Consider the following 24,866-nt stretch of genomic DNA (forward strand, 5'->3'; position numbering starts at 1 on the left):
CCCCCTCTCTCGCCCCTCCTCCTCCCCCTCTCTCGCCCTCCTCCCCCCCCTCTCTCGCCCTCCTCCCCCCCCTCTCTCGCCCTCCTCCCCCCCCTCTCTCGCCCTCCTCCCCCCCTCTCTCGCCCTCCTCCCCCCCCCTCTCTCGCCCTCCTCCCCCCCTCTCTCGCCCTCCTCCCCCCCTCTCTCGCCCTCCTCCCCCTCTCTCGCCCTCCTCCCCCTCTCTCGCCCTCCTCCCCCTCTCTCGCCCTCCTCCTCCCCCTCTCTCGCCCTCCTCCTCCCCCTCTCTCGCCCTCCTCCTCCCCCTCTCTCGCCCTCCTCCTCCCCCTCTCTCGCCCTCCTCCTCCCCCTCTCTCGCCCCTCCTCCTCCCCCTCTCTCGCCCCTCCTCCTCCCCCTCTCTCGCCCTCCTCCTCCCCCTCTCTCGTCCCTCCTCCTCCCCCTCTCTCGCCCCTCCTCCTCCCCCTCTCTCGCCCTCCTCCTCCCCCTCTCTCGCCCTCCTCCTCCCCCTCTCTCGCCCTCCTCCTCCCCCTCTCTCGCCCCTCCTCCTCCCCCTCTCTCGCCCTCCTCCTCCCCCTCTCTCGCTCCTCCTCCTCCCCCTCTCTCGCCCTCCTCCCCCCTCTCTCGCCCTCCTCCCCCCCCTCTCTCGCCCTCCTCCCCCCCCTCTCTCGCCCTCCTCCCCCCCCCCTCTCTCGCCCTCCTCCCCCCCCTCTCTCGCCCTCCCCCCCCCCTCTCTCGCCCTCCCCCCCCCCTCTCTCGCCCTCCTCCCCCCCCTCTCTCGCCCTCCTCCCCCTCTCTCGCCCTCCTCCCCCTCTCTCGCCCTCCTCCCCCTCTCTCGCCCTCCTCCCCCTCTCTCGCCCTCCTCCCCCTCTCTCGCCTTCCTCCTTCCCCTCTCGCCCCCCTCCTCCCCCTCTCGCCCCCCTCCTCCCCTCTCGCCCCCCTCCTCCCCCTCTCGCCCCCCTCCTCCCCCTCTCGCCCCCCTCCTCCCCCTCTCGCCCCCCTCCTCCCCCCCCTCCTCCCCCTCTCGCCCCCCTCCTCCCCCTCTCGCCCCCTCCTCCCCCTCTCGCCCTCCTCCTCCCCCTCTCGCCCCCCTCCTCCCCCTCTCGCCCCCCTCCTCCCCCTCTCGCCCCCCTCCTCCCCCTCTCGCCCCCCTCCTCCCCCTCTCGCCCCCTCCTCCCCCTCTCGCCCCCCTCCTCCCCCTCTCGCCCCCCTCCTCCCCCTCTCGCCCCCCTCCTCCCCCTCTCGCCCCCCTCCTCCCCCTCTCGCCCCCCTCCTCCCCCTCTCGCCCCCCTCCTCCCCCTCTCGCCCCCCTCCTCCCCCTCTCGCCCCCCTCCTCCCCCTCTCGCCCCCCTCCTCCCCCTCTCTCGCCCCCCTCCTCCCCCTCTGTCGCCCCCCTCCTCCCCCTCTGTCGCCCCCCTCCTCCCCCTCTGTCGCCCCTCCTCCTCCCCCTCTCTCGCCCCTCCTCCTCCCCCTCTCTCGCCCCTCCTCCTCCCCCTCTCTCGCCCCTCCTCCTCCCCCTCTCTCGCCCCTCCTCCTCCCCCTCTCTCGCCCCTCCTCCTCCCCCTCTCTCGCCCTCCTCCTCCCCCTCTCTCGCCCTCCTCCTCCCCCTCTCTCGCCCTCCTCCTCCCCCTCTCTCGCCCTCCTCCTCCCCCTCTCTCGCCCTCCTCCTCCCCCTCTCGCCCTCCTCCTCCCCCTCTCGCCCTCCTCCTCCCCCTCTCGCCCTCCTCCTCCCCCTCTCGCCCTCCTCCTCCCCCTCTCGCCCTCCTCCTCCCCCTCTCGCCCTCCTCCTCCCCCTCTCGCCCTCCTCCTCCCCCTCTCGCCCTCCTCCTCCCCCTCTCGCCCTCCTCCTCCCCCTCTCGCCCTCCTCCTCCCCCTCTCGCCCTCCTCCTCCCTCTCTCTCTCTCTCTCTCTCATCCTCTCTCGCCCACCTCCTCCCTCTCTCTCTCTCATCCTCTCTCGCCCACCTCCTCCCTCTCTCTCTCTCATCCTCTCTCGCCCTCCTCCTCCCTCTCTCTCTCTCATCCTCTCTCGCCCACCTCCTCCCTCTCTCTCTCTCTCTCATCCTCTCTCGCCCACCTCCTCCCTCTCTCTCTCTCTCTCATCCTCTCTCGCCCACCTCCTCCCTCTCTCTGTCTCTCATCCTCTCTCGCCCACCTCCTCCCTCTCTCTCTCTCATCCTCTCTCGCCCACCACCTCCCTCTCTCTCATCCTCTCGCCCAACTCCTCCCTCTCTCTCTCTCATCCTCTCGCCCAACTCCTCCCTCTCTCGCCCACCTCCTCCCTCCCTCTCGCCCCCCTCTCTGCCTCTCGCCCCCCCTCTCTGCTTCTCCCTCTCTCACCCCCTTTTTCTCTGTCTCTCTCCTCCTCTGTCTCTCTCCCCCTCTCTGCCTCTCGCACCCCCCTCTCTGCCTCTCGCACCCCCCTCTCTGCCTCTCGCACCCCCCTCTCTGCCTCTCGCACCCCCCTCTCTGCCTCTCGCACCCCCTTCTCTGCCTCTCGCACCCCCCTCTCGCCCCGCCTCTCTGCCTCTCGCCCCCCCTCTCTGCCTCTCGCCCCCCCTCTCTGCCTCTCGCTCTGCCTCTCGCCCACCCTCTCTGCCGCTCGCTCTGCCCCTCTCCCCCCTCTCTGCCTCTCGCCCCCCCTCTCTGCCTCTCGCCCCCCCTCTCTGCCTCTCGCCCCCCCTCTCTGCCTCTCGCCCCCCCTCTCTGCCTCTCGCCCCCCCTCTCTGCCTCTCGCCCCCCCTCTCTGCCTCTCGCCCCCCCTCTCTGCCTCTCGCCCCGCCTCTCGCCCCGCCTCTCTGCCTCTCGCCCCCCCTCTCTGCCTCTCGCCCCCCCTCTCTGCCTCTCGCCCCCCCTCTCTGCCTCTCGCCCCCCCTCTCTGCCTCTCGCCCCCCCTCTCTGCCTCTCGCCCCCCCTCTCTGCCTCTCGCTCTGCCTCTCGCCCACCCTCTCTGCCGCTCGCTCTGCCCCTCGCCCCCCCCTCTCTGCTTCTCGCCCCCCCTCTCTGCCTCTCGCCCCCCCCTCTCTGCCTCTCGCCCCCCCTCTCTGCCTCTCGCCCCCCCTCTCTGCCTCTCGCCCCCCCTCTCTGCCTCTCGCCCCCCCTCTCTGCCTCTCGCCCCCCCTCTCTGCCTCTCGCCCCCCCCTCTCTGCCTCTCGCCCCCCCCTCTCTGCCTCTCGCCCCCCCCTCTCTGCCTCTCGCCCCCCCCTCTCTGCCTCTCGCCCCCCCCTCTCTGCCTCTCGCCCCCCCTCTCTGCCTCTCGCCCCCCCTCTCTGCCTCTCGCCCCCCCTCTCTGCCTCTCGCCCCCCCTCTCTGCCTCTCGCCCCCCCTCTCGCCTCTCGCCCCCCCTCTCTGCCTCTCGCCCCCCCCTCTGCCTCTCGCCCCCCCTCTCTGCCTCTCGCCCCCCCTCTCTGCCTCTCGCCCCCCCTCTCTGCCTCTCGCCCCCCCTCTCTGCCTCTCGCCCCCCCTCTCTGCCTCTCGCCCCCCCTCTCTGCCTCTCGCCCCCCTCTCTGCCTCTCGCCCCCCTCTCTGCCTCTCGCCCCCCCTCTCTGCCTCTCGCCCCCCCTCTCTGCCTCTCGCCCCCCCTCTCTGCCTCTCGCTCTCTGCCTCTCGCCCCCCCTCTCTGCCTCTCGCTCTCTGCCTCTCGCCCCCCCTCTCTGCCTCTCGCCCCCCCTCTCTGCCTCTCGCCCCCCCTCTCTGCCTCTCGCCCCCCCTCTCTGCCTCTCGCCCCCCCTCTCTGCCTCTCGCCCCCCCTCTCTGCCTCTCGCCCCCCCTCTCTGCCTCTCGCCCCCCCTCTCTGCCTCTCGCCCCCCCTCTCTGCCTCTCGCCCCCCCTCTCTGCCTCTCGCCCCCCCTCTCTGCCTCTCGCCCCCCCTCTCTGCCTCTCGCCCCCCCTCTCTGCCTCTCGCCCCCCCTCTCTGCCTCTCGCCCCCCCTCTCTGCCTCTCGCCCCCCCTCTCTGCCTCCTGCCCCCCCTCTCTGCCTCTCGCCCCCCCTCTCTGCCTCTCCCTCTCTCACCCCCTTTTTCTCTGTCTCTCCTCTCTCTCTTTCTCTCCTCCTCTCTGTCTCTCTCCTCCTCTCTGTCTCTCTCCTCCTCTCTGTCTCTCTCCTCTTCCTCCTCCCCCTCTCTCCTCCTCCCCCTCTCTCCTCCTCCCCCTCTCTCCTCCTCCCCCTCTCTCCTCCTCCCCCTCTCTCCTCCTCCCCCTCTCTCCTCCTCCTCTCCCCTCCTCTGTCTCTCACCAGTCTGTGTGTCTCTCCTGCAGGCGGTGGCCGGGTCCCCTTGGTACATTGAGTTGTTCTGGACGCTCTTTACCCCGTACACATTATATCACGTAAGGTAGTAACAATGTTTTGTATGTTATGGGTGTGGGGGTGGCATCTTCTGTAATAGTATCACCCTCGCCCACTAGGCACAGGTGTATCCGATGACCTGTATGGGGCGAGTTGCCCTCAGTAGGGTGGAGCTGCCACAGTGGGTCTGTTCCTGGACGCTCCGCCCACATTTGGGTGGTAATTACACCATGCTGTGGGGTCACCGGTACGTTTGCTGGGGGGCACATATGTAAGGAACACATCATGCGCTCTGTTTACAGATGGCTGCCGCCGGTGTGCCGCTCATCCAGAGAATCCGATAAAGACTTCTCCTTCCGTGTTCAGAAGGTGAGAGGGGGAGGGGCTGCTGTCTGTGACCATGGCCTCCAGCATGGCCGTCTTCATCTGTCGTCTTCTCCCCACAGCTGTTGGCGCTCTCGTTGGGTGTCCACGACACGAGGCACACGGCTGCAGATAGAGCAGAACACGTAAAGAGGAGGAGGATCGAGCTCCCACCCCACAAACACCAGATCCCACCCACCCCATCCCCAGCCGCAAGTCACATGGCACAACGCGTAAAGGAAGTGTTACCCCAGGTGCCGTTCTCTGTCATCCACCTAGACCTGGGTGAGTGTGGGGGTCCGGATCAACGTATAGATCACATGATGGGTGTATATAATGATCTCCTGTGTATTATAGATGTAGATGACATGATGGGTGTATATAATGGCCTGTGGTGTATGATATATGGTTTCTGACCTACATTGCTCTACATTGTGGATTTTCTTATTTTCTTAGCTCAGACTGGATGTGTAGACGCAACAATCACAAACTTGATAGAAGGACGAGTCCCTTATGTGCCTGAAGCAGAATCACAACCAGGAATTGATGCACCAGCGGAAAGCTGCAAGGTAGGGGGGCTCTGTGGTCAGGAAGTATTAATATAGTAGGATTTACGATGGGACTATAGTTATCTACAGTCATGGAGTAATAATATAGTATGGTTGAGGACGGAGTAGTAATATGTTTGGGGATCTACAGTCATGGAGTAATAATATACTAGGGTTGAGGACGGAGTAGTAATATGTTTGGGGATCTACAGTCATGGAGTAATAATATAGCAGGGTTGAGGACGGAGTAGTAATATGTTTGGGGATCTACAGTCATGGAGTAATAATATAGTAGGGTTGAGGACGGAGTAGTAATATGTTTGGGGATCTACAGTCATGGAGTAATAATATACTAGGGTTGAGGACGGAGTAGTAATATGTTTGGAGGATCTACAGTCATGGAGTAATAATATAGTAGGGTTGAGGACGGAGTAGTAATATGTTTGGGGATCTACAGTCATGGAGTAATAATATAGTAGGGTTGAGGACGGAGTAGTAATATGTTTGGGGATCTACAGTCATGGAGTAATAATATACTAGGGTTGAGGACGGAGTAGTAATATGTTTGGAGGATCTACAGTCATGGAGTAATAATATACTAGGGTTGAGGACGGAGTAGTAATATGTTTGGAGGATCTACAGTCATGGAGTAATAATATAGTAGGGTTGAGGACGGAGTAGTAATATGTTTGGAGGATCTACAGTCATGGAGTAATAATATACTAGGGTTGAGGACGGAGTAGTAACATGTTTGGGGATCTGCAGTCATGGAGTAATAATATAGTAGGGTTGAGGACGGAGTAGTAATATGTTTGGAGGATCTACAGTCATGGAGTAATAATATACTAGGGTTGAGGACGGAGTAGTAATATGTTTGGGGATCTACAGTCATGGAGTAATAATATACTAGGGTTGAGGACGGAGTAGTAATATGTTTGGGGATCTACAGTCATGGAGTAATAATATACTAGGGTTGAGGACGGAGTAGTAATATGTTTGGAGGATCTACAGTCATGGAGTAATAATATACTAGGGTTGAGGACGGAGTAGTAATATGTTTGGAGGATCTACAGTCATGGAGTAATAGTATACTAGGGTTGAGGACGGAGTAGTAATATGTTTGGGGATCTACAGTCATGGAGTAATAATATACTAGGGTTGAGGACGGAGTAGTAATATGTTTGGAGGATCTACAGTCATGGAGTAATAATATACTAGGGTTGAGGACGGAGTAGTAATATGTTTGGAGGATCTACAGTCATGGAGTAATAGTATACTAGGGTTGAGGACGGAGTAGTAATATGTTTGGGGATCTACAGTCATGGAGTAATAATATACTATGGTTGAGGACGGAGTAGTAATATGTTTGGGGATCTACAGTCATGGAGTAATAATATACTATGGTTGAGGACGGAGTAGTAATATGTTTGGGGATCTACAGTCATGGAGTAATAATATACTATGGTTGAGGACGGAGTAGTAATATGTTTGGAGGATCTACAGTCATGGAGTAATAATATAGTAGGGTTGAGGATGGAGGAGTAATATGTTTGGGGATCTACAGTCATGGAGTAATAATATAGTAGGGTTGAGGACGGAGTAGTAATATGTTTGGGGATCTACAGTCGGAGTAATAATATAGTAGGGTTGAGGACGGAGTAGTAATATGTTTGGAGGATCTACAGTCATGGAGTAATAATATAGTAGGGTTGAGGACGGAGTAGTAATATGTTTGGGGATCTACAGTCATGGAGTAATAATATACTAGGGTTGAGGACGGAGTAGTAATATGTTTGGGGATCTACAGTCATGGAGTAATAATATACTAGGGTTGAGGACGGAGTAGTAATATGTTTGGAGGATCTACAGTCATGGAGTAATAATATAGCAGGGTTGAGGACGGAGTAGTAATATGTTTGGAGGATCTACAGTCATGGAGTAATAATATAGTAGGGTTGAGGACGGAGGAGTAATATGTTTGGGGATCTACAGTCATGGAGTAATAATATACTAGGGTTGAGGACAGAGTAGTAATATGTTTGGAGGATCTACAGTCATGGAGTAATAATATACTAGGGTTGAGGACGGAGTAGTAATATGTTTGGAGGATCTACAGTCATGGAGTAATAATATAGTAGGGTTGAGGACGGAGTAGTAATATGTTTGGAGGATCTACAGTCATGGAGTAATAATATAGTAGGGTTGAGGACGGAGTAGTAATATGTTTGGGGATCTACAGTCATGGAGTAATAATATACTAGGGTTGAGGACGGAGTAGTAATATGTTTGGAGGATCTACAGTCATGGAGTAATAATATACTAGGGTTGAGGACGGAGTAGTAATATGTTTGGAGGATCTACAGTCATGGAGTAATAATATAGTAGGGTTGAGGACGGAGGAGTAATATGTTTGGGGATCTACAGTCATGGAGTAATAATATAGTAGGGTTGGGGACGGAGTAGTAATATGTTTGGGGATCTACAGTCATGGAGTAATAAAATACTAGGGTTGAGGACGGAGTAGTAATATGTTTGGGGATCTACAGTCATGGAGTAATAATATAGTAGGGTTGAGGACGGAGTAGTAATATGTTTGGGGATCTACAGTCATGGAGTAATAATATAGTAGGGTTGAGGATGGAGGAGTAATATGTTTGGGGATCTACAGTCATGGAGTAATAATATAGTAGGGTTGAGGATGGAGGAGTAATATGTTTGGGGATCTACAGTCATGGAGTAATAATATACTAGGGTTGAGCACGGAGTAGTAATATGTTTGGAGGATCTACAGTCATGGAGTAATAATATAGTAGGGTTGAGGATGGAGGAGTAATATGTTTGGGGATCTACAGTCATGGAGTAATAATATAGTAGGGTTGAGGACGGAGTAGTAATATGTTTGGAGGATCTACAGTCGGAGTAATAATATAGTAGGGTTGAGGACGGAGTAGTAATATGTTTGGAGGATCTACAGTCATGGAGTAATAATATACTAGGGTTGGGGACGGAGTAGTAATATGTTTGGGGATCTATAGTCATGGAGTAATATAGTAGGGTTGAGGACGGAGTAGTAATATGTTTGGGGATCTACAGTCATGGAGTAATAATATACTAGGGTTGGGGACGGAGTAGTAATATGTTTGGGGATCTACAGTCATGGAGTAATAATATAGTAGGGTTGAGGACGGAGGAGTAATATGTTTGGGGATCTACAGTCGGAGTAATAATATAGTAGGGTTGAGGACGGAGTAGTAATATGTTTGGGGATCTACAGTCATGGAGTAATAATATACTAGGGTTGGGGACGGAGTAGTAATATGTTTGGGGATCTACAGTCATGGAGTAATAATATAGTAGGGTTGAGGACGGAGTAGTAATATGTTTGGGGATCTACAGTCATGGAGTAATAATATAGTAGGGTTGAGGATGGAGGAGTAATATGTTTGGGGATCTACAGTCATGGAGTAATAATATACTAGGGTTGAGGACGGAGTAGTAATATGTTTGGAGGATCTACAGTCATGGAGTAATAATATAGTAGGGTTGAGGATGGAGGAGTAATATGTTTGGGGATCTACAGTCATGGAGTAATAATATAGTAGGGTTGAGGACGGAGTAGTAATATGTTTGGGGATCTACAGTCGGAGTAATAATATAGTAGGGTTGAGGACGGAGTAGTAATATGTTTGGAGGATCTACAGTCATGGAGTAATAATATACTAGGGTTGGGGACGGAGTAGTAATATGTTTGGGGATCTATAGTCATGGAGTAATAATATAGTAGGGTTGAGGACGGAGTAGTAATATGTTTGGGGATCTACAGTCATGGAGTAATAATATACTAGGGTTGGGGACGGAGTAGTAATATGTTTGGGGATCTACAGTCATGGAGTAATAATATAGTAGGGTTGAGGACGGAGGAGTAATATGTTTGGGGATCTACAGTCGGAGTAATAATATAGTAGGGTTGAGGACGGAGTAGTAATATGTTTGGGGATCTACAGTCATGGAGTAATAATATACTAGGGTTGGGGACGGAGTAGTAATATGTTTGGGGATCTACAGTCATGGAGTAATAATATACTAGGGTTGAGGACGGAGTAGTAATATGTTTGGGGATCTACAGTCATGGAGTAATAATATACTAGGGTTGAGGACGGAGTAGTAATATTTTTGGGGATCTACAGTCATGGAGTAATAATATAGTAGGGTTGAGGACGGAGTAGTGATATGTTTGGGGATCTACAGTCATGGAGTAATAATATAGGGTTGAGGACGGAGTAGTAATATGTTTGGGGATCTACAGTCATGGAGTAATATACTAGGGTTGAGGACGGAGTAGTAATATGTTTGGGGATCTACAGTCATAGAGTAATAATATACTAGGGTTGAGGACGGAGTAGTAATATGTTTGGGGATCTACAGTCGGAGTAATAATATAGTAGGGTTGGGGACGGAGTAGTAATATGTTTGGAGGATCTACAGTCATGGAGTAATAATATAGTAGGGTTGAGGACGGAGTAGTAATATGTTTGGGGATCTACAGTCATGGAGTAATATACTAGGGTTGAGGACGGAGTAGTAATCTGTTTGGAGGATCTACAGTCATGGAGTAATAATATACTAGGGTTGGGGACGGAGTAGTAATATGTTTGGGGATCTACAGTCATGGAGTAATAATATACTAGGGTTGAGGACGGAGTAGTAATATGTTTGGGGATCTACAGTCATGGAGTAATAATATACTAGGGTTGAGGACGGAGTAGTAATATGTTTGGGGATCTACAGTCATGGAGTAATAATATACTAGGGTTGAGGACAGAGTAGTAATATGTTTGGAGGATCTACAGTCATGGAGTAATAATATACTAGGGTTGAGGACGGAGGAGTAATATGTTTGGGGATCTACAGTCATGGAGTAATAATATAGTAGGGTTGAGGACGGAGTAGTAATATGTTTGGGGATCTACAGTCATGGAGTAATAATATACTAGGGTTGAGGACGGAGTAGTAATATGTTTGGAGGATCTACAGTCATGGAGTAATAATATAGTAGGGTTGAGGACGGAGTAGTAATATGTTTGGAGGATCTACAGTCATGGAGTAATAATATAGTAGGGTTGAGGACGGAGTAGTGATATGTTTGGGGATCTACAGTCATGGAGTAATAATATACTAGGGTTGAGGACAGAGTAGTAATATGTTTGGGTATCTACAGTCATGGAGTAATAATATACTAGGGTTGAGGACGGAGTAGTAATATGTTTGGGGATCTACAGTCATGGAGTAATAATATACTAGGGTTGAGGACTGAGTAGTAGTATGTTTGGGGATCTACAGTCATGGAGTAATAATATAGTAGGGTTGAGGACGGAGTAGTAATATGTTTGGAGGATCTACAGTCATGGAGTAATAATATAGTAGTGTTGAGGATGGAGGAGTAATATGTTTGGGGATCTACAGTCATGGAGTAATAATATACTAGGGTTGAGGACTGAGTAGTAGTATGTTTGGGGATCTACAGTCATGGAGTAATAATACACTAGGGTTGAGGACGGAGTAGTAATATGTTTGGGGATCTACAGTCATGGAGTAATAATATAGTAGGGTTGAGGACGGAGTAGTAATATGTTTGTGGATCTACAGTCATGGAGTAATAATATACTAGGGTTGGGGACGGAGTAGTAATATGTTTGGGGATCTACAGTCATGGAGTAATAATATACTAGGGTTGGGGACGGAGTAGTAATATGTTTGGGGATCTACAGTCGGAGTAATAATATACTAGGGTTGGGGACGGAGTAGTAATATGTTTGGGGATCTACAGTCGGAGTAATAATATACTAGGGTTGAGGACGGAGTAGTAATATGTTTGGGGATCTACAGTCATGGAGTAATAATATACTAGGGTTGAGGACGGAGTAGTAATATGTTTGGAGGATCTACAGTCATGGAGTAATAATATAGTAGGGTTGAGGACGGAGTAGTAATATGTTTGGAGGATCTACAGTCATGGAGTAATAATATACTATGGTTGAGGACGGAGTAGTAATATGTTTGGGGATCTACAGTCATGGAGTAATAATATACTAGGGTTGAGGACGGAGTAGTAATATGTTTGGGGATCTACAGTCATGGAGTAATAATATACTAGGGTTGAGGACGGAGTAGTAATATGTTTGTGGATCTACAGTCATGGAGTAATAATATACTAGGGTTGGGGACGGAGTAGTAATATGTTTGGGGATCTACAGTCATGGAGTAATAATATACTAGGGTTGGGGACGGAGTAGTAATATGTTTGGGGATCTACAGTCATGGAGTAATAATATACTAGGGTTGGGGACGGAGTAGTAATATGTTTGGGGATCTACAGTCGGAGTAATAATATACTAGGGTTGAGGACGGAGTAGTAATATGTTTGGGGATCTACAGTCATGGAGTAATAATATACTAGGGTTGAGGACGGAGTAGTAATATGTTTGGAGGATCTACAGTCATGGAGTAATAATATAGTAGGGTTGAGGACGGAGTAGTAATATGTTTGGAGGATCTACAGTCATGGAGTAATAATATACTATGGTTGAGGACGGAGTAGTAATATGTTTGGAGGATCTACAGTCATAGAATAATAATATACTAGGGTTGAGGACGGAGTAGTAATATGTTTGGAGGATCTACAGTCATAGAATAATAATATACTAGGGTTGAGGACGGAGTAGTAATATGTTTGGGGATCTACAGTCCTGGAGTAATATAGTAGGGTTGAGGACGGAGTAGTAACATGTTTGGGGATCTACAGTCATGGAGTAATAGTATAGTAGGGTTGAGGACGGAGTAGTAATATGTTTGGAGGATCTACAGTCATGGAGTAATAATATACTAGGGTTGAGGACGGAGTAGTAATATGTTTGGGGATCTACAGTCGGAGTAATAATATACTAGGGTTGAGGACGGAGTAGTAATACGTTTGGGGATCTACAGTCATGGAGTAATAATATAGCAGGGTTGAGGACGGAGTAGTAATATGTTTGGGGATCTACAGTCATGGAGTAATAATATACTAGGGTTGGGGACGGAGTAGTAATATGTTTGGGGATCTACAGTCGGAGTAATAATATAGTAGGGTTGAGGACGGAGTAGTAATATGTTTGGGGATCTACAGTCATGGAGTAATAATATACTAGGGTTGAGGACGGAGTAGTAATATGTTTGGGGATCTACAGTCATGGAGTAATAATATACTAGGGTTGAGGACGGAGTAGTAATATGTTTGGGGATCTACAGTCATGGAGTAATAATATACTAGGGTTGAGGACGGAGTAGTAATATGTTTGGAGGATCTACAGTCATGGAGTAATCATATAGGGTTGAGGACAGAGTAGTAACATGTTTGGAGGATCTACAGTCATGGAGTAATAATATACTAGGGTTGAGGACGGAGTAGTAATATGTTTGGGGATCTACAGTCATGGAGTAATAATATAGTAGGGTTGAGGACGGAGTAGTAATATGTTTGGGGATCTACAGTCATGGAGTAATAATATACTAGGGTTGAGGACGGAGTAGTAATATGTTTGGAGGATCTACAGTCATGGAGTAATAATATACTAGGGTTGAGGTCGGAGTAGTAATATGTTTGGGGATCTACAGTCATGGAGTAATAATATACTAGGGTTGAGGACGGAGTAGTAATATGTTTGGAGGATCTACAGTCATGGAGTAATAATATACTAGGGTTGTGGACGGAGTAGTAATATGTTTGGAGGATCTACAGTCATGGAGTAATAATATACTAGGGTTGAGGACGGAGTAGTAATATGTTTGGAGGATCTACAGTCATGGAGTAATAATATAGTAGGGTTGAGGACGGAGTAGTAATATGTTTGGAGGATCTACAGTCATGGAGTAATAATATACTAGGGTTGAGGACGGAGTAGTAATATGTTTGGGGATCTACAGTCATGGAGTAATAATATAGTAGGGCTGAGGACGGAGTAGTAATATGTTTGGGGATCTACAGTCATGGAGTAATAATATACTAGGGTTGAGGACGGAGTAGTAACATGTTTGGAGGATCTACAGTCATGGAGTAATAATATAGTAGGGCTGAGGACGGAGTAGTAATATGTTTGGGGATCTACAGTCATGGAGTAATCATATACTAGGGTTGAGGACGGAGGAGTAATATGTTTGGGGATCTACAGTCATGGAGTAATAATATAGTAGGGTTGAGGACGGAGTAGTAATATGTTTGGAGGATCTACAGTCATGGAGTAATAATATAGTAGGGTTGAGACGGAGTAGTAATATGTTTGGGGATCTACAGTCATGGAGTAATTAATATAGTAGGGTTGAGGACGAGTAGTAATATGTTTGGGGATCTACAGTCATGGAGTAATAATATACTAGGGTTGAGGACAGAGTAGTAATATGTTTGGGGATCTACAGTCATGGAGTATTAATATACTAGGGTTGAGGACGGAGTAGTAATATGTTTGGGGATCTACAGTCATGGAGTAATAATATACTAGGGTTGAGGACAGAGTAGTAATATGTTTGGGGATCTACAGTCATGGAGTAATAATATACTAGGGTTGAGGACGGAGTAGTAATATGTTTGGGGATCTACAGTCCTGGAGTAATAATATACTAGGGTTGAGGACGGAGTAGTAATATGTTTGGGGATCTACAGTCATGGAGTAATAATATACTAGGGTTGAGGACGGAGTAGTAATATGTTTGGAGGATCTACAGTCATGGAGTAATAATATACTAGGGTTGAGGACTGAGTAGTAGTATGTTTGGGGATCTACAGTCATGGAGTAATAATATAGTAGGGTTGAGGACGGAGTAGTAATATGTTTGGGGATCTATAGTCATGGAGTAATAATATACTAGGGTTGAGGACGGAGTAGTAATATGTTTGGAGGATCTACAGTCATGGAGTAATAATACACTAGGGTTGAGGACGGAGTAGTAATATGTTTGGGATCTACAGTCATGGAGTAATAATATACTAGGGTTGGAGGACGGAGTAGTAATATGTTTGGGGATCTACAGTCATGGAGTAATAATATACTAGGGTTGGGGACGGAGTAGTAATATGTTTGGGGATCTACAGTCATGGAGTAATAATATACTAGGGTTGGGGACGGAGTAGTAATATGTTTGGGGATCTACAGTCGGAGTAATAATATACTAGGGTTGAGGACGGAGTAGTAATATGTTTGGGGATCTACAGTCATGGAGTAATAATATACTAGGGTTGAGGACGGAGTAGTAATATGTTTGGAGGATCTACAGTCATGGAGTAATAATATAGTAGGGTTGAGGACGGAGTAGTAATATGTTTGGAGGATCTACACTCATAGAATAATAATATACTAGGGTTGAGGATGGAGGAGTAATATGTTTGGAGGATCTACAGTCATGGAGTAATAATATACTAGGGTTGAGGACGGAGTAGTAATATGTTTGGAGGATCTACAGTCATAGAATAATAATATACTAGGGTTGAGGACGGAGTAGTAATATGTTTGGGGATCTACAGTCATGGAGTAATAATATAGTAGGGTTGGGGACGGAGTAGTAATATGTTTGGAGGATCTACAGTCATGGAGTAATAATATACTAGGGTTGAGGACGGAGGAGTAATATGTTTGGAGGATCTACAGTCATGGAGTAATAATATACTAGGGTTGAGGACGGAGTAGTAATATGTTTGGGGATCTACAGTCCTGGAGTAATAATATACTAGGGTTGAGGACGGAGTAGTAATATGTTTGGAGGATCTACAGTCATGGAGTAATAATATACTAGGGTTGAGGACGGAGTAGTAATATGTTTGGGGATCTACAGTCATGGAGTAATAATATACTAGGGTTGAGGACGGAGTAGTAATATGTTTGGGGATCTACAGTCCTGGAGTAATAATATACTAGGGTTGAGGACGGAGTAGTAATATGTTTGGAGGATCTACAGTCATGGAGTAATAATATACTAGGGTTGAGGACGGAGTAGTAATATGTTTGGGGATCTGCAGTCATGGAGTAATAATATAGTAGGGTTGAGGACGGAGTAGTAATATGTTTGGGGATCTACAGTCATGGAGTAATAATATAGTAGGGTTGGGGACGGAGTAGTAATATGTTTGGGGATCTACAGTCATGGAGTAATAATATAGTAGGGTTGAGGACGGAGTAGTGATATGTTTGGGGATCTACAGTCATGGAGTAATCATATAGGGTTGAGGACAGAGTAGTAATATGTTTGGGGATCTACAGTCATGGAGTAATAATATACTAGGGTTGGGGACGGAGTAGTAATATGTTTGGAGGATCTACAGTCATGGAGTAATAATATACTAGGGTTGAGGACAGAGTAGTAATATGTTTGGAGGATCTACAGTCATGGAGTAATAATATAGTAGGGTTGAGGACGGAGTAGTAATATGTTTGGAGGATCTACAGTCATGGAGTAATAATATACTAGGGTTGAGGACGGAGTAGTAACATGTTTGGAGGATCTACAGTCATGGAGTAATAATATACTAGGGTTGAGGACGGAGTAGTAATATGTTTGGGGATCTACAGTCATGGAGTAATAATATACTAGGGTTGAGGACGGAGGAGTAATATGTTTGGGGATCTACAGTCATGGAGTAATATACTAGGGTTGAGGACGGAGGAGTAATATGTTTGGGGATCTACAGTCATGGAGTAATAATATAGTAGGGTTGAGGACAGAGTAGTAATATGTTTGGGGATCTACAGTCATGGAGTAATAATATAGTAGGGTTGAGGACGGAGTAGTAATATGTTTGGGGATCTGCAGTCATGGAGTAATAATATAGTAGGGTTGAGGACGGAGTAGTAATATGTTTGGGGATCTACAGTCATGGAGTAATAATATAGTAGGGTTGAGGACGGAGTAGTAATATGTTTGGGGATCTATAGTCATGGAGTAATAATATACTAGGGTTGAGGACGGAGTAGTAATATGTTTGGAGGATCTACAGTCATGGAGTAATAATACACTAGGGTTGAGGACGGAGTAGTAATATGTTTGGGGATCTACAGTCATGGAGTAATAATATACTAGGGTTGAGGACGGAGTAGTAATATGTTTGGGGATCTACAGTCATGGAGTAATAATATACTAGGGTTGGGGACGGAGTAGTAATATGTTTGGGGATCTACAGTCGGAGTAATAATATACTAGGGTTGAGGACGGAGTAGTAATATGTTTGGGGATCTACAGTCATGGAGTAATAATATACTAGGGTTGAGGACGGAGTAGTAATATGTTTGGAGGATCTACAGTCATGGAGTAATAATATAGTAGGGTTGAGGACGGAGTAGTAATATGTTTGGAGGATCTACAGTCATGGAGTAATAATATAGTAGGGTTGAGGATGGAGGAGTAATATGTTTGGAGGATCTACAGTCATGGAGTAATAATATACTAGGGTTGAGGACGGAGTAGTAATATGTTTGGAGGATCTACAGTCATAGAATAATAATATACTAGGGTTGAGGACGGAGTAGTAATATGTTTGGGGATCTACAGTCATGGAGTAATAATATAGTAGGGTTGGGGACAGAGTAGTAATATGTTTGGAGGATCTACAGTCATGGAGTAATAATATACTAGGGTTGAGGACGGAGGAGTAATATGTTTGGAGGATCTACAGTCCTGGAGTAATAATATACTAGGGTTGAGGACGGAGTAGTAATATGTTTGAGGATCTACAGTCCTGGAGTAATAATATAGCAGGGTTGAGGACGGAGGAGTAATATGTTTGGAGGATCTACAGTCATGGAGTAATAATATAGTAGGGTTGAGGACGGAGTAGTAATATGTTTGGGGATCTACAGTCCTGGAGTAATAATATACTAGGGTTGAGGACGGAGCAGTAATATGTTTGGAGGATCTACAGTCATGGAGTAATAATATACTAGTGTTGGGGACGGAGTAGTAATATGTTTGGGGATCTACAGTCATGGAGTAATAATATACTAGGGTTGAGGACGGAGTAGTAATATGTTTGGGGATCTACAGTCATGGAGTAATAATATACTAGGGTTGGGGACGGAGTAGTAATATGTTTGGGGATCTACAGTCGTAGTAATAATATACTAGGGTTGAGGGCGGAGGAGTAATATGTTTGGAGGATCTACAGTCATGGAGTAATAATATACTAGGGTTGAGGACGGAGGAGTAATATGTTTGGGGATCTACAGTCATGGAGTAATAATATAGTAGGGTTGAGGACGGAGGAGTAATATGTTTGGAGGATCTACAGTCATGGAGTAATAATATAGTAGGGTTGGGGACGGAGTAGTAATATGTTTGGAGGATCTACAGTGATGGAGTAATAATATACTAGGGTTGAGGACGGAGTAGTAATATGTTTGGGGATCTACAGTCATGGAGTAATAGTATAGTAGGGTTGAGGACGGAGTAGTGATATGTTTGGGGATCTACAGTCATGGAGTAATAATATACTATAGTTGAGGACGGAGTAGTAATATGTTTGGGGATCTACAGTCATGGAGTAATAATATAGTAGGGTTGAGGACGGAGTAGTAATATGTTTGGGGATCTACAGTCCTGGAGTAATAATATACTAGGGTTGAGGACGGAGTAGTAATATGTTTGGAGGATCTACAGTCATGGAGTAATAACATACTAGGGTTGAGGACGGAGTAGTAATATGTTTGGGGATCTACAGTCATGGAGTAATAATATACTAGGGTTGGGGACGGAGTAGTAATATGTTTGGGGATCTACAGTCATGGAGTAATAATATACTAGGGTTGAGGACGGAGTAGTAATATGTTTGGAGGATCTACAGTCATGGAGTAATAATATACTAGGGTTGAGGACGGAGTAGTAATATGTTTGGGGATCTGCAGTCATGGAGTAATAATATAGTAGGGTTGAGGACGGAGTAGTAATATGTTTGGGGATCTACAGTCATGGAGTAATAATATACTAGGGTTGAGGACGGAGTAGTAATATGTTTGGGGATCTACAGTCATGGAGTAATAATATACTAGGGTTGAGGACGGAGTAGTAATATGTTTGGAGGATCTACAGTCATGGAGTAATAATATAGTAGGGTTGAGGACGGAGTAGTAATATGTTTGGAGGATCTACAGTCATGGAGTAATAATATACTAGGGTTGAGGACGGAGTAGTAATATGTTTGGGGATCTGCAGTCATGGAGTAATAATATAGTAGGGTTGAGGACGGAGTAGTAATATGTTTGGGGATCTACAGTCATGGAGTAATAATATACTAGGGTTGAGGACGGAGTAGTAATATGTTTGGGGATCTACAGTCATGGAGTAATAATATAGTAGGGTTGAGGACGGAGTAGTGATATGTTTGGGGATCTACAGTCATGGAGTAATCATATAGGGTTGAGGACAGAGTAGTAATATGTTTGGGGATCTACAGTCATGGAGTAATAATATAGTAGGGTTGAGGACGGAGTAGTAATATGTTTGGAGGATCTACAGTCATGGAGTAATAATATAGTAGGGTTGAGGACGGAGTAGTAATATGTTTGGAGGATCTACAGTCATGGAGTAATAATATACTAGGGTTGAGGACGGAGTAGTAACATGTTTGGAGGATCTACAGTCATGGAGTAATAATATACTAGGGTTGAGGACGGAGTAGTAATATGTTTGGGGATCTACAGTCATGGAGTAATAATATAGTAGGGTTGAGGACGGAGTAGTAATATGTTTGGAGGATCTACAGTCATGGAGTAATAATATAGTAGGGTTGAGGACGGAGTAGTAATATGTTTGGAGGATCTACAGTCATGGAGTAATAATATACTAGGGTTGAGGACGGAGTAGTAATATGTTTGGGGATCTGCAGTCATGGAGTAATAATATAGTAGGGTTGAGGACGGAGTAGTAATATGTTTGGGGATCTACAGTCATGGAGTAATAATATACTAGGGTTGAGGACGGAGTAGTAATATGTTTGGGGATCTACAGTCATGGAGTAATAATCTACTAGGGTTGAGGACGGAGTAGTAATATGTTTGGGGATCTGCAGTCATGGAGTAATAATATAGTAGGGTTGAGGACGGAGTAGTAATATGTTTGGGGATCTACAGTCATGGAGTAATAATATAGCAGGGTTGAGGACGGAGTAGTAATATGTTTGGGGATCTGCAGTCATGGAGTAATAATATAGTAGGGTTGAGGACGGAGTAGTAATATGTTTGGGGATCTACAGTCATGGAGTAATAATATACTAGGGTTGGGGACGGAGTAGTAATATGTTTGGAGGATCTACAGTCATGGAGTAATAATATAGTAGGGTTGAGGACGGAGTAGTAATATGTTTGGAGGATCTACAGTCATGGAGTAATAATATACTAGGGTTGAGGACGGAGTAGTAACATGTTTGGAGGATCTACAGTCATGGAGTAATAATATACTAGGGTTGAGGACGGAGTAGTAATATGTTTGGGGATCTACAGTCATGGAGTAATAATATACTAGGGTTGAGGACGGAGGAGTAATATGTTTGGGGATCTACAGTCATGGAGTAATATACTAGGGTTGAGGACGGAGGAGTAATATGTTTGGGGATCTACAGTCATGGAGTAATAATATAGTAGGGTTGAGGACAGAGTAGTAATATGTTTGGGGATCTACAGTCATGGAGTAATAATATAGTAGGGTTGAGGACGGAGTAGTAATATGTTTGGGGACCTGCAGTCATGGAGTAATAATATAGAAGGGTTGAGGACGGAGTAGTAATATGTTTGGGGATCTACAGTCATGGAGTAATAATATAGCAGGGTTGAGGACGGAGGAGTAATATGTTTGGAGGATCTACAGTCATGGAGTACTAATATAGTAGGGTTGGGGACGGAGTAGTAATATGTTTGGAGGATCTACAGTCATGGAGTAATAATATAGTAGGGTTGAGGACGGAGGAGTAATATGTTTGGAGGATCTACAGTCATGGAGTAATAATATACTAGGGTTGAGGACGGAGTAGTAATATGTTTGGGGATCTACAGTCATGGAGTAATAATATACTAGGGTTGAGGACGGAGTAGTAATATGTTTGGAGGATCTACAGTCATGGAGTAATAATATAGTAAGGTTGAGGACGGAGTAGTAATATGTTTGGGGATCTACAGTCATGGAGTAATAATATACTAGGGTTGAGGACGGAGTAGTAATATGTTTGGGGATCTACAGTCATGGAGTAATAATATAGTAGGGTTGAGGACGGAGTAGTAATATGTTTGGGGATCTACAGTCATGGAGTAATAATATACTATAGTTGAGGACGGAGTAGTAATATGTTTGGGGATCTACAGTCATGGAGTAATAATATAGTAGGGTTGAGGACGGAGTAGTAACATGTTTGGAGGATCTACAGTCATGGAGTAATAATATACTAGGGTTGGGGACGGAGTAGTAATATGTTTGGGGATCTACAGTCATGGAGTAATAATATACTAGGGTTGAGGACGGAGGAGTAATATGTTTGGGGATCTGCAGTCATGGAGTAATAATATACTAGGGTTGAGGACGGAGTAGTAATATGTTTGGGGATCTACAGTCATGGAGTAATAATATACTAGGGTTGGGGACGGAGTAGTAATATGTTTGGAGGATCTACAGTGATGGAGTAATAATATACTAGGGTTGAGGACGGAGTAGTAATATGTTTGGGGATCTACAGTCATGGAGTAATAATATAGTAGGGTTGAGGACGGAGTAGTAATATGTTTGGAGGATCTACAGTCATGGAGTAATAATATACTAGGGTTGAGGACGGAGTAGTAATATGTTTGGGGATCTACAGTCATGGAGTAATAGTATAGTAGGGTTGAGGACGGAGGAGTAATATGTTTGGAGGATCTACAGTCATGGAGTAATAATATACTAGGGTTGAGGACGGAGGAGTAATATGTTTGGGGATCTACAGTCATGGAGTAATAATATAGTAGGGTTGAGGACGGAGGAGTAATATGTTTGGAGGATCTACAGTCATGGAGTAATAATATAGTAGGGTTGAGGACGGAGTAGTAATATGTTTGGGGATCTACAGTCCTGGAGTAATAATATACTAGGGTTGAGGACGGAGTAGTAATATGTTTGGAGGATCTACCGTCATGGAGTAATAACATACTAGGGTTGAGGACGGAGTAGTAATATGTTTGGGGATCTACAGTCATGGAGTAATAATATAGTAGGGTTGAGGACGGAGTAGTAATATGTTTGGAGGATCTACAGTCATGGAGTAATAATATAGTAGGGTTGGGGACGGAGTAGTAATATGTTTGGAGGATCTACAGTCATGGAGTAATAATATACTAGGGTTGAGGACGGAGGAGTAATATGTTTGGGGATCTACAGTCATGGAGTAATAATATAGTAGGGTTGAGGACGGAGTAGTAATATGTTTGGGGATCTACAGTCATGGAGTAATAATATACTAGGGTTGAGGACGGAGTAGTAATATGTTTGGAGGATCTACAGTCATGGAGTAATAATATACTAGGGTTGGGGACGGAGTAGTAATATGTTTGGGGATCTACAGTCATGGAGTAATAATATACTAGGGTTGGGGACGGAGTAGTAATATGTTTGGAGGATCTACCGTCATGGAGTAATAAAATACTAGGGTTGGGGACGGAGTAGTAATATGTTTGGGGATCTACAGTCATGGAGTAATAATATAGCAGGGTTGAGGACGGAGTAGTAATATGTTTGGAGGATCTACAGTCATGGAGTAATAGTATAGCAGGGTTGAGGACGGAGTAGTAATATGTTTGGGGATCTACAGTCATGGAGTAATAATATAGTAGGGTTGAGGACGGAGTAGTAATATGTTTGGGGATCTACAGTCATGGAGTAATCATATAGGGTTGAGGACGGAGTAGTAATATGTTTGGGGATCTACAGTCGGAGTAATAATATACTAGGGTTGGGGACGGAGTAGTAATATGTTTGGAGGATCTACAGTCATGGAGTAATAATATACTAGGGTTGAGGACGGAGTAGTAACATGTTTGGAGGATCTACAGTCATGGAGTAATAATATACTAGGGTTGAGGACGGAGGAGTAATATGTTTGGGGATCTACAGTCATGGAGTAATAATATAGTAGGGTTGAGGACGGAGTAGTAATATGTTTGGGGATCTACAGTCATGGAGTAATAATATACTAGGGTTGAGGACGGAGGAGTAATATGTTTGGGGATCTACAGTCATGGAGTAATAATATAGCAGGGTTGAGGACGGAGTAGTAATATGTTTGGAGGATCTACAGTCATGGAGTAATAATATAGCAGGGTTGAGGACGGAGGAGTAATATGTTTGAGGATCTACAGTCATGGAGTAATAGTATAGTAGGGTTGAGGACGGAGTAGTAATATGTTTGGAGGATCTACAGTCATGGAGTAATAATGTAGTAGGGTTGAGGACGGAGTAGTAATATGTTTGGGGATCTACAGTCATGGAGTAATAATATACTAGGGTTGAGGACGGAGTAGTTATATGTTTGGGGATCTACAGTCATGGAGTAATAATATACTAGGGTTGAGGACGGAGTAGTAATATGTTTGGAGGATCTACAGTCATGGATTAATAATATACTAGGGTTGAGGACGGAGTAGTAATATGTTTGGGGATCTACAGTCATGGAGTAATAATATACTAGGGTTGGGGACGGAGTAGTAATATTTTTGGAGGATCTACAGTCATGGAGTAATAATATACTAGGGTTGGGGACGGAGTAGTAATATGTTTGGGGATCTACAGTCATGGAGTAATAATATACTAGGGTTGAGGACGGAGTAGTAACATGTTTGGAGGATCTACAGTCATGGAGTAATAATATACTAGGGTTGAGGACGGAGGAGTAATATGTTTGGGGATCTACAGTCATGGAGTAATAATATAGTAGGGTTGAGGACCGAGTAGTAATATGTTTGGGGATCTACAGTCATGGAGTAATAATATACTAGGGTTGAGGACGGAGGAGTAATATGTTTGGGGATCTACAGTCATGGAGTAATAATATAGCAGGGTTGAGGACGGAGGAGTAATATGTTTGGAGGATCTACAGTCATGGAGTAATAATATAGTAGGGTTGAGGACGGAGTAGTAATATGTTTGGGGATCTACAGTCCTGGAGTAATAATATACTAGGGTTGAGGACGGAGTAGTAATATGTTTGGAGGATCTACAGTCATGGAGTAATAATATACTAGGGTTGGGGACGGAGTAGTAATATGTTTGGGGATCTACAGTCATGGAGTAATAATATACTAGGGTTGAGGACGGAGGAGTAATATGTTTGGGGATCTACAGTCATGGAGTAATAATATACTAGGGTTGAGGACGGAGTAGTAATATGTTTGGGGATCTACAGTCATGGAGTAATAATATACTAGGGTTGAGGACGGAGTAGTAATATGTTTGGGGATCTACAGTCATGGAGTAATAATATAGTAGGGTTGAGGACGGAGTAGTAATATGTTTGGAGGATCTACAGTCATGGAGTAATAATATACTAGGGTTGAGGACGGAGTAGTAATATGTTTGGGGATCTACAGTCATGGAGTAATAGTATAGTAGGGTTGAGGACGGAGGAGTAATATGTTTGGAGGATCTACAGTCATGGAGTAATAATATACTAGGGTTGAGGACGGAGGAGTAATATGTTTGGGGATCTACAGTCATGGAGTAATAATATAGTAGGGTTGAGGACGGAGGAGTAATATGTTTGGAGGATCTACAGTCATGGAGTAATAATATAGTAGGGTTGGGGACGGAGTAGTAATATGTTTGGAGGATCTACAGTGATGGAGTAATATACTAGGGTTGAGGACGGAGTAGTAATATGTTTGGGGATCTACAGTCATGGAGTAATAGTATAGTAGGGTTGGGGACGGAGTAGTAATATGTTTGGGGATCTACAGTCATGGAGTAATAATATACTATAGTTGAGGACGGAGTAGTAATATGTTTGGGGATCTACAGTCATGGAGTAATGATATAGTAGGGTTGAGGACGGAGTAGTAACATGTTTGGAGGATCTACAGTCATGGAGTAATAATATAGTAGGGTTGAGGACGGAGTAGTAATATGTTTGGGGATCTACAGTCCTGGAGTAATAATATACTAGGGTTGAGGACGGAGTAGTAATATGTTTGGAGGATCTACAGTCATGGAGTAATAACATACTAGGGTTGAGGACGGAGTAGTAATATGTTTGGGGATCTACAGTCATGGAGTAATAATATACTAGGGTTGAGGACGGAGTAGTAATATGTTTGAGGATCTACAGTCATGGAGTAATAATATAGTAGGGTTGAGGACGGAGTAGTAATATGTTTGGAGGATCTACAGTCATGGAGTAATAATATAGTAGGGTTGGGGACGGAGTAGTAATATGTTTGGAGGATCTACAGTCATGGAGTAATAATATACTAGGGTTGGGGACGGAGTAGTAATATGTTTGGGGATCTACAGTCATGGAGTAATAATATACTAGGGTTGGGGACGGAGTAGTAATATGTTTGGAGGATCTACAGTCATGGAGTAATAATATACTAGGGTTGGGGACGGAGTAGTAATATGTTTGGGGGATCTACAGTCATGGAGTAATAATA

General features: G+C 45.9%; 1 protein-coding gene across 2 annotated transcripts in view; it reads left to right on the forward strand.

Annotated features, from left to right (window-relative positions):
• AUP1 (AUP1 lipid droplet regulating VLDL assembly factor) overlaps nt 1-24,866 on the forward strand; it is a 47,353-nt gene that overhangs the window by 19,448 nt on the left and 3,039 nt on the right. For both annotated transcript variants that reach the window (XM_075849508.1, XM_075849509.1), the window contains exons 7-10: nt 4,252-4,325; nt 4,582-4,648; nt 4,726-4,927; nt 5,099-5,211. In XM_075849508.1, the coding sequence (XP_075705623.1) occupies nt 4,252-4,325; nt 4,582-4,648; nt 4,726-4,927; nt 5,099-5,211 (456 nt within the window). The remainder of the gene's footprint in view (nt 1-4,251; nt 4,326-4,581; nt 4,649-4,725; nt 4,928-5,098; nt 5,212-24,866) is intronic.

Source organism: Rhinoderma darwinii, unplaced genomic scaffold (genome assembly GCF_050947455.1).
Source record: "Rhinoderma darwinii isolate aRhiDar2 unplaced genomic scaffold, aRhiDar2.hap1 Scaffold_930, whole genome shotgun sequence".
In the NCBI taxonomy this organism is placed as follows: domain Eukaryota; kingdom Metazoa; phylum Chordata; class Amphibia; order Anura; family Rhinodermatidae; genus Rhinoderma; species Rhinoderma darwinii.